At 49.4% G+C, this 10,317-nt stretch overlaps 2 protein-coding genes across 2 annotated transcripts in view; both read right to left on the minus strand.

Annotated features, from left to right (window-relative positions):
- dennd4b (DENN/MADD domain containing 4B) overlaps positions 1–1,674 on the minus strand; it is a 24,282-nt gene extending 22,608 nt beyond the window's left edge. Inside the window, 1 exon segment of the mRNA XM_008430618.2 lies at positions 1,268–1,674. Within this exon segment, the coding sequence (XP_008428840.1) occupies positions 1,268–1,458 (191 nt within the window). The 5' untranslated portion in view covers positions 1,459–1,674.
- Positions 1,675–3,103: 1,429 nt separating this feature from the next.
- The window catches only part of LOC103477480 (CREB-regulated transcription coactivator 2), a 21,377-nt gene continuing 14,163 nt past the window's right edge, over positions 3,104–10,317 (minus strand). Inside the window, exons 6-14 of the mRNA XM_008430616.2 lie at positions 10,132–10,307; positions 9,943–9,992; positions 9,609–9,868; positions 7,764–8,209; positions 7,484–7,675; positions 7,260–7,415; positions 7,015–7,083; positions 6,277–6,466; positions 3,104–6,207 (exon numbers count right to left, since the gene is read on the minus strand). Of these exons, the coding sequence (XP_008428838.1) occupies positions 6,017–6,207; positions 6,277–6,466; positions 7,015–7,083; positions 7,260–7,415; positions 7,484–7,675; positions 7,764–8,209; positions 9,609–9,868; positions 9,943–9,992; positions 10,132–10,307 (1,730 nt within the window). The 3' untranslated portion in view covers positions 3,104–6,016. The remainder of the gene's footprint in view (positions 6,208–6,276; positions 6,467–7,014; positions 7,084–7,259; positions 7,416–7,483; positions 7,676–7,763; positions 8,210–9,608; positions 9,869–9,942; positions 9,993–10,131; positions 10,308–10,317) is intronic.

A 10,317-nucleotide genomic window follows, 5' to 3' on the forward strand; every position in this document is an offset into this window, starting at 1 on the left:
TGGTTGGATGCTGGTTGGATGCTGGTTGGATGCTGGTTGGATGTTGGTTGGATGCTGGTTGGATGCTGGTTGGATGCATCGCTGCAGCTTTATCAGCTGATCTGTGTTTATGGCCCCAGTGCATGCTGGGACTTGGTGTCCTCTATGTTCTCATGGATTCTTCCAGATAAACTTCAACATTCTTCTCAGTGTCTGTCTGACCATTCCGGATCCAACCTGATCCTCCAGAACCGGAACAGAACCAGGACCCAGCAGGACCAGAACTGGGTCTGTTATCGGACCGTCGGCATGTCGGTACCTTCGGCGACAGACGTGCGTCAACACGTCCTGGATGCTCCAGCAGCCGCAGGCAGAACAAACCCAGAGTCAGTCACATGACTCCCAGGAGGGCTGTGATTGGAAGAAAACCTTCAGGAATCTGGATCACCTGGTTTACTCCTCAAACGGTTCTGCTGGACCTGGTCCATCAGCTGGTGATTCCTCTGAGCAGCTTCCTGGTTCTCCACCTCAGGGACCAACTCTGGAAAACCAGAACACCTGGGAACACCTGGGAATGTTCTCTGCTCCTTCCTCCATGAAATGCGCATCAGTAACTCATCACGAAGCCCAGGTGTCAGGATCTCAGCTGCCTCTGATGCATGAGATGCAGCTGCTCCATTATCCTCCCACCCATCTAACCATCATCCAGCATCAGCTGCATGCGGGGCAACATGCATGAAAACAGGCCTCAAAACTGTCGCTGCAGCCGGCTTCCATCATCGGACAGCTCTGGCCGGGCTCTGAAGCAGCTTTCCCGGCCACAGCGTGTCGGTCAGAGCCGCTGACCAGCTCCGGAACCCCAGAAACGGAAAGGTTAAGGAGAAAGATTCCGGTACCGGCCGAACATTGGGACCGGATTCGGTTTGTTCCACTGTTTTTAGCGATAATGTTTAAAACTATTATTATTATCATCATCATTATTATTATTAAAATAAGAAGAACGACACGAAACTGCGCTGACAGTCTAGCGGCGGTTAAACATGATTCGCCAACAACCCGATCGGGCTGAGGATCATTCAACCCGGATAAAACCCGAACCCACCCTCTGGTTCCGAACTGCAGCAGGTCCAAACATCACTRAAAACAAGCCAGAGAACTGTCCGACAATARGCGCATCGCGGTGTCCGTTACCCTCTGTAGCAGTTAGTGGCTAACTGGGAGTTAGACTGGGTCCGGCCCGGTTCGGTTCTGGGCGGTACCGGCTCAGCTGGAGGCGGGAGGACCGTACCTGGATGTAACAGCTGGTTCGACCCGCAGGTGAGAGGAGGGAGGATCATGGTCAGGTCGATGCCAGCCAGGTTCCGTCCATGTTAGCAGTTCTGGTTCGAGAGGCGGAGAAGAAGAAGAAGAKGAAGAGGGACGCAGCACGGCAGACTGCTTCCGGAAGAGACCTTCAAAATAAGAGCTCGGACGCCTCATCTGCAGTTAATCAGATTTCCAATTGTTTTTATTGCTTTGTCGTTCATGTTGTCATTTACATCCATCCATCCATCCATCGTAGCGCTGTTTCAGTCTAAAGTCTATATCAATAATTTCTTTATAATAATTGTGATTTTATTTGGGTTTTGGAATCAGCTCAGCCAATCAGAGAGTCTGGATTCTCTGGACAAGATGACTGAACATCAGCTTTAAATATCTCCGTGTTGTGCTTTCATTGGTTGATTAATCCTCCAACTGTTTGTCTAATAAATAATCTATAAATCCATCTSACTTCCTTCACGGTTTTTCTCTTYAGTTTGAGATTAGTTGTACTTTTATTTTGAAGCCTCGCAGCACTGTTTCCGGTTCAGATGCGGTCAGATTGACGCAGGTGTCAGAAGGGGATGAATTTATTAACCCGCTCCAGAACCTTGCCCTCCATCTGGACCAGAACCAACATAACCAGCAGCAACTTCCGGTTCGGGCCCCGCCAGACCCAGCAGGGTCGGGTCTGGGAGTTTCACATGGAAAGATCCAGAACTGATGGCAGAACACAACAGAACCGTTCTGGTTCCGGTCTGCCATGTGTAATCTGCTTTGTTTCCTCTTCCAGAATCAGACTAGATCTGGTACCAGAACCGCCCTCTGGTTCTGTCTCCTCCAGATGAACCGGTTCCTCAATCAGATGTGTGAAATGGAGCAGAAGAAGAAGGTTGTGAATATTTCTGAAATCTAACGGGCCTGTTGCTGCAGAAAATAGAGGAAGTGGTAAAACCAGCACTTCCTGTTGCCTTCGCACTTACAGTTCTGCTTCAACTTTGGTCAAGGTTATTGAAGATCACGGTGGGGGAGGGAGGACAGACCTGAAGCTAAAGGATCAAACCCTTTATTTTTAACTAATCGTTAAAGTAAAACGGTGAAGGTAAAAATAAAATGGTTGAAGCATTGGCTTATATTAGATGGTTTTATCTGTAGAGTACGGGGCCCCTGATGGCCCCCATGTAGAACCGCCCATGCCCTGACTGAGTTTTCATTTCAGACTGAAACATGAGCCTTTTTCTTTGTTGTTAATAAAAACTGGTGATAATTTTTAATTGAAATGTTTCAGTAGAGAACATTTTACCAATCAGCAGATTAATGCAGCAACAACGGCAGACTCCAGGAGGCGCTGTTACCGAGCAGCTGCAGCTTGAACCGGCGCTGACCATATATGGGCGATGACATCACGGGGGGAAGTCCAGAGACTCCTAACTTCTCTTATTGGTGAGTTCAGGTTTTGTTAAAAATGGTTTTAAAAATTAATTTAAATTACTATTTCTTTGTTTTGGACAAAATTATTTTCACTTTAAAGTTTTGATTCAAATAAAACTTTTAATTTACCATAAAGTGCTGATGTCTGCTGCAAAAACATCCCCACAGCACAATACTGCCACCACCATGTCTGACTGTGGGAATGTGTTGGATTCCTGCCGCTCCTCCACAGTCGCCATGGCAACGCTGTCCGCCAGCCTGTCAGTCTAATGGACGAACTGGTCAGTTAAAATAGGGCTCCACTGGTGGATGTTTATAATTACTTTTGTTTTCATATGAAGAGAAAATCAGTTGGAAGGATGAGGTGAGAGAAACGGACAGCAGGGGGCAGCAGTTCCGCAGGTTGCTTTATTTTCTGTAAAATAAAGTGTAACGACAGTCAGCATGTCTCCGTCGGTCTGCCTTTAAAAACGGCTGCTGCTGACGTCAGAAGCACTTCCGGTTTAAAACATTTACAATATTCCCTGGTTATTAATATTGTCAATAAACAACTCCAATAAAAACATCTGAATACAAACATAATCAGTTTTTCCTCTAAAACTATAAACACGAAGAACGTAAGAAATTCATAAACATCAGTAGAAAACAGGATGAAATATGGCCTTAGTCACTCACACACACACACACACACACACACACACACACACACACACACACACACACACACACACACACACACACACACACACACACACAGCAGGTTCATAGAACCTTTTTTCGTTTCGTTCTGTCCACATCCGGTTTGTTAAAGAACCGAGTCCTGTTAAAAATGGATCATTTTCAGGTCCGGTTCCGATTCCCTGTAAGACCGGAAGTCTGCCGACTGAGCGGGAAAAAGACCGAATCCTCCCAGGAACGTTCTCTGGTTCTGGTTCTGCTCCGAGTTTAACATCCAGATGTTATTCAAACTCCGCAACAATAAGAGAAAATGGGATTTATACATTTTCACCGTTATTCAGTAAACTTAATTTATTTAGCAAGCTAGCTAAATATTTTCCTTCATACTAAATATTTAGTTATCAAGCTAAATATCTGGCTCAAATTAAATATTTGATAAARTATGTAGTTTTAAAGCTAACATTTAGATTGAAACCAATATATTAATTTGCCAAAAACTGGAAGTGGATCACCAAAAGAAAAGCGTGGTTTTCCGAACCTCTCCAGTTTCGTTTCTTTTCCTGAAYATTTAATTTTAAACAGAAACACGAGCCGTTTTAAAGTCAGACATTTACCGACGGATCCACAGCAGGTTCTGAAGGCCCAGCTTTTAATTTGATAGTCCACTTCCGCTAATTTCTTCATTAGCTAGCCCAGAGTTAAATATTTAGCTAGCGAAGAGTTTACTATTTGATTAGGAGCTAAATATTCCATTTCTGTATTTAGTTAGAAATTGAATATTTAGTTCATTTCTGAGTGTCGAACTGAAGACGGCCCTTTGTCTCGAACCGGACCGGAACCCGTCCCGCTTCGAGCGGCGCCAGGCGCACAGACGCTGGTCCAGATGTGAGAACCCGTTCAGTAACTGCGGGTTCTGGTACCGTTTCACTTTGTTCTGATCATCAGCCGAATTTTAAGGCTCAGGTTTGGTTCCGGTCCGTTTGCAGGAAGTAGATGTGCAGCAGCCCGCTCTGATCTGCAGGGGGCAGCACTGCACTTCTGGACCGGATGTTTCCCACATTCTGGCCCGTCAGTCGGAACCAGGCTCTGATCCGTTCTGCCTCCAGAACCTTCCAGCTGTGTTCCATAAACAGGAACATGCTGGACCGACTTCCTGTTTGTAGCTGAACGGTTCTGATAAATCACTAAATCAATCTGGACCCGGTTGGACTGGACCCTCCAAGCAGAACCTTGCGGCGCATCTTTCTGGAATATTCCAGGGAAAATCTCATTTTCATGATTTTGTGGTGGAACAGCAGAACCAGGAATCGGACCGGGCCGGATTCCCGGACAGAAGAACCACTGCAGAGTTTATTAGACTCTCATATTAGAAACTTTGTACACATTTCAAATCTTAATAAAATACAAACTTATTTACATGTTACAGAAAAATATGGCTGAAAAACGGAGCAGCAGCAGGCAGGGGGCGTGGCTAAGCGCTGTGCATCACAGTGAGCGGGCGGGGCTAAAGGGTCCGTCCCACCAATCAGGAGACGTCTCGACTTGGGGCAGAAATAAAAATATAAACATTTAAAATATTTTTACTTTTTTCCTTCAAAGTGCAAAAATCTATTTTTCATCTTTCTGTAAAAATCATTTCAGGGCTTTTCTGGTTCTGGTTGGAACCCGACCCGGATCAGAGAGGGGGGCTGCTGGAGGCAGCAGACCGGGTCCGGTTCAGACCCGGTCCGGTTCCAACCTGTTCCAGGCCAGACCCGGTCTGGTCCAGACCTGGTCCGGTTCAGACCCGGTCCGGTTCCGACCCGGTCCGGTTCAGACCCGGTCCGGTTCCAACCTGTTCCAGGCCAGACCCGGTCTGGTCCAGACCTGGTCCGGTTCAGACCCGGTCCGGTTCCGACCCGGTCCGGTTCAGACCCGGTCCGGTTCCAACCTGTTCCAGGCCAGATCCGGTCCGGTTCCGACCCGGTTCGGTCCAGACCCGGTCCCGACCCGGTCTGGTTCCCCGGTCATGCAGCTTTGGACCTGCTAGGTTCTGGAGGACCACAGAGATTCTGATCACATGAACTGGGCTGATATTTTCCAGAACCGGATCCTCCTGAGCGAACTGGTTCTGATCCAGGCCCGGTGGGCCGAGTGTTCTGGGCTTTTCTTTGGACTTTGGCGGCTTCAGTGGAACTGTGGTGCGTTCAGGGTCTGCTTCAGAAAATCCGAACTCTGAGTGATGTTTGAAACGAAATGAACTGGAGTTCTGGGTCCAGTGGGTCCAGAACCAGACATGTGGACCGGGTGGTTCTGGTTCTGCTTCCTGGTCTCACCAGGTTCCTCTGGAATAACGAAGCAGGAAAGGTTCTGCAGGCGGACCGGATCGGGCCTGAAGTGGTTCTCTGACCCACTGCGCATCTGACAGAGCGGTACCGGTTCTGGTCCTGGTTCTGGTCCTGGTTCCGTGTAACAAAGATCCTCACAGCGCTGCTGGTTTGTTTTTTCTTTCCTCTTCTGCATCTCGGGCCCAGATGGACCAGAACCAGAACCCAGAGTTTCCAGGTAAAGTAAATCTTTCGTGACCTCTGACCCCAGGTGTTCAGTCCAACCCTCCCGGTGGAGCGGTGAGTGTCTGGGCCCGGCCCGGTTACTTGAGGCGGTCGGAGCGGAAGGAGTCCTCCACGGCCGGGTCGGCCAGCATCAGCTCGCCCTCCAGCAGGTCCAGCGCCAGCGGGTCGATGCGCAGCGGCTCGTCCAGAGAGAAGGCGTCCATCTCGAAGCCGGGGACGTGGGACAGAGCGCTGGTGATCTCCTTGGACAGACCGGGGGGAGAGTCTCCTGCAGAGGGAGGGAATGGGTCAGAACCGGGCCAGAACAGCGTGAGGTTCTGGCGGTTCTGGCGGCTACCTGTGAGGATGATGTTGGGGACGTTCTGGCGGCCGTCTCCGCTGCTGTAGTTCCGGTTCTGGTTCTGGTGGTTGAGCCGCTGCGGGTCGCAGGGCTCCTGCAGCTCCAGCGCCCCCTGGCTGTTGGACGGGAACTGGTTCTGACCCGGTCCGCTGTGGTTCAGGCAGTCAACCGGACTCTCAGCCGGGAACTGGAGCAGAGAAAGAGGACAGGTTAAGGAGGCAGCAGGGCTGGTGCTGCCCCCAGCTGGTGGAGGGCAGAACTGCAGCACATGGAGCATAATGAGGCCTGGCAGAGAGGAGCAATTATTTATTTTAATTAGTTTATTAATTTATTTATTTTAATTAGTTTATTAATTTATTTATTTTAATTAGTTTATTAATTTATTTATTTTAATTAGTTTATTAATTTAAATTAGTTTATTAATTTATTTATTTTAATTAGTTTATTAATTTATTTATTTTAATTAGTTTATTCATTTATTTATTTTAATTAGTTTATTAATTTATTTATTTTAATTAGTTTATTAATTTATTTATTTTAATTAGTTTATTAATTTAAATTAGTTTATTAATTTATTTATTTTAATTAGTTTATTAATTTATTTATTTTAATTAGTTTATTCATTTATTTATTTTAATTAGTTTATTAATTTTAATTAGTTTATTTATTTAAATTAGTTTATTCATTGTAATAATTTATTCAGGCTCCTGGACTGAATTACAGGTAAAGTCTCACCTGGTGTGATTTCCCCGACAGCTGCAGGCTGAGATACGGATCGTCCAGCAGCGAACTGAACAGTGCGTCCTGCAAGAAGCACATCAGGACGTCAGCAGCTAAACCAGGCTGCTCAACGTGGGGGCCGTGGCCCCCCGGGGGGCCGCCTGGGGCGACACGGGGGCCGCAGAACGTTGGGCGAAGATGGGGCTGTTTCTATGTGAGGTTCTGACCCGATCGGAACCAGCCCCGGTTTCGGTACTCACGTTGTAGAAGTCTGTGTTCAGGTTGATGTGCTGCTGCTCTGCCTGCTGGTTCTGGTCCAGTTTGGACCGGTACAGGGAGGACGTCTGGCTGCACGGGTCCAAAGCGCTCTCCGATTTGACGGGCGGGTTCTGCTGCGGTGCCATGGGCCTCTGCGACTGTGTAGGAGCAGAACCGGGTCAGAACCGGGTCAGAAAATCAGAAGGGGGCGAGGATCCTGACGTACCGGTCCAAACTGCTGCAGGTGCTGGTTCCGGAGGTTCTGCAGGTGCAGCTGCTGCTGATTGGTTCTGGGCTGCTGGAGGCGAAGCATCTGCTGGTTCTGACCCAGAGACGGGTTCTGCTGGCCCGGCTGGCTGAGCGGGTACGGAGGGAGGCGCTGGTCCGCCGGCAGCCGGCTGGTGTCCAACGGGACGCCCTGCGGGGACACAGGAAGTGACATCATGGGGTGATGAGGGGGGCACTTCCTGTTGGAGGAACGTGATGGCTCCAGGTGTGCTGGTTACCTGGGAGATGGAGGACAGGGTGGGGGACATGGTGGGGGAGAACTGTTTGGGGTGGATCCTCCGTGACTCCCCCGCCATCGGCAGGATGAGCGGCGACAGCTGGGCCCGTCTCCGTGGCGACGTGCTGAGCGATGCCTGGCCCTGCCCGGCCAGCATCGCCGAGTAGGGGGAGGAGCCAGATCCGGACACGCCGCCGTAGCCGCCGGACTGGAGGGAGGAGTTACTGAGGGACGAGTGCAGCGATTGGCTGCTGAGGGAGGACTGCAGGGAGGGGGAGGAGCTGAGCGACGACTGCAGAGACGGGTTGCTTAGCGACGAGTGGAGGGAGGCGGAGCTCAGAGAGTTGGAGAAGGAGTGGCTGCTGAGGGACGACTGGATGTTGGGGTTGCTTAGCGACGACTGCAGGTTGGGGTTACTGAGCGCGCTCTGTAGAGACGCCAGGAGACCTGAGGCAGCAGAACGACAGACAGGAAGCAGAAAAAAATCATTACAGGAAGTAGAAGACAGACCGAAAGGATCCGTGTCCAGTGGCTGCAAAGCAGGCCCACATCATCACTCCTTCACCTCCGTGCTTCACGCCGTCCAAGGCTTCCTGTGTGTCATGACCTTGAACTCTTTGTCCCTATGAGATTGATGGACTGGTCTGGAGATGACCTTTGACCCCTCCCAGGTTGACGGGCAGCACGGATCAGATCCAGAACCGATTTCTAAATCGACAGACACCTGAGCAGACAGCAGGTGGCGCTGCAGACACGCTGCAGCTCGGCTCATCTCCACATCTGACCTTTAACCTCCCACTGACTGCGCTCTGAACATTTGCGATGGTAATCAGAGGCACTTCCTGTCTGAAACCGATCCAGGTGCGGTCTGCTGCTGCAGTCTGCTGCTGCAGCTTCCTGCCTGCGGCTCCTGCAGCCACCAAACACGCCGACGTTTTCCGACTGCAGAGGAAGAACGAACCCGCCGCCGTCTGAACCCGGGGGTTAAATTTAGAGCGCAGCTCGCCGACGGCGTCCAGAACCACCTGCTCAGAGATCCTCAGAGATCAGGGTCACTCAGGCCCAAACAGACTGAATGCACGGTGGTGGCAGCATCATGGCTTCTGCAGACCATGTGAACTCCCTCATATCCTGACGCGTTTTCCACATGTCCGACCATCTTCGTCCGGAATCGCTCTGATTCCCACTTTTATATCTTTGGTTGAATGTTTCCTCATCATCAGTTTTTGATAGAGTAGAAATGATGTTAATTTTTGCTTCACTGAATGAATTTATCACCGTTTGAATCCTGACTTCTGTCCTCACCTCACAGATTCCGGTTCTGGTTCCTGACCCGGCGGGTTCTGACCTGAAGCTAACACTAGCTTTAGAGGAAGCTGCAGGTTTAGCATTAGCTCCTGATCATTTCTAAGGTGCAATAGTTGAAGAGAAGCTTGGGGTAATTAGCAACAGCCTATGCTAATATCTTAAAGTATTTAGCATTAGCTTATGCTAATATCTTAAAGTATTTAGCATTAGCTTATGCTAAGTTTTATGTGTTTAGCATTAGCTTCCTCTAATGTCTCCTAATGTTTACTGGTGGGAAATTAATGATTTAAACATTCATTTGTTGTGTGTTTAATGTTTTAGCGTTAGCTTCTGCTCATTTCATGCATGTGGCAGTTTAGCAGTAGCTAAAGTATTAAAGTATTTAGCAATAGCTTATGCTAATTTTTTATGTAATTAGCTGTTAATTTGTAGCTTCTGCACATTTTTCTTCTTCTAAAACTAGAAAAACATGTTTATAACATTTGTAAGAGCAGAGCTGAAGATGAAGGTTCTGGTTCCTGACCCGGCGGGTTCTGACCTGGTGCTGGCTGGTGGTAGCTGCCGTTTCCTCCGGCGGCGTTGATGCCCATCTGGGTGAGGGTGGAGGCCAGGTTTCCGGTGCTGCTGCCCCCGCTCAGAGCAGAGGATGCTGGGTAACCGGGCTCGTCCTGGTCCAGCGGCGTGGGCAGCGGCGACGGGAAGTGGAGGCTGGACAGGTCGGGCAGCGAGCCGCCGGTGTTGGGGACCTGAGGGACGCCTTGGACCGGCGTGGACGGCTGCTCCGGGGACGTGAAGATGCTAGGACGGGTGAGAAGGCGGTCAGAACCGGGACTGGACCTCTGGAGGAACTACGGATCAGAACCAAGACTTACTTGATGCCTGGAACTTCACAGGACTTTGGTCGAGACGACGGCAGAGACAGCTGGTCGGAAAACAGAGACGCTCAGAGACGCAGAAGAAGAAAAGAAAAAAAAAACAGCAGAACCTTGTGCTTCATCCAGAACCACAAGGTTCTGCTGAGGTCCAGCCGGGTCCAACTTGAGAGGAGAACTGAACTGTACCTTCTTGGCGTCCCAGGCTTTGAGCAGTTTGTCTTCGTCCAAAACATTTTCCTCAATGGGAGGAACGGGATAGGGGAACACTGCAGGATGGAGGACAGGACCATCAGAACCAGCAGCAGAACCATCAGAACCAGCAGCAGAACCATCAGAACCAGCAGCAGAACCATCAGAACCAGCAGCAGAACC

This window comes from Poecilia reticulata, linkage group LG16 (assembly GCF_000633615.1).
Source record: "Poecilia reticulata strain Guanapo linkage group LG16, Guppy_female_1.0+MT, whole genome shotgun sequence".
NCBI lineage: Eukaryota > Metazoa > Chordata > Actinopteri > Cyprinodontiformes > Poeciliidae > Poecilia > Poecilia reticulata.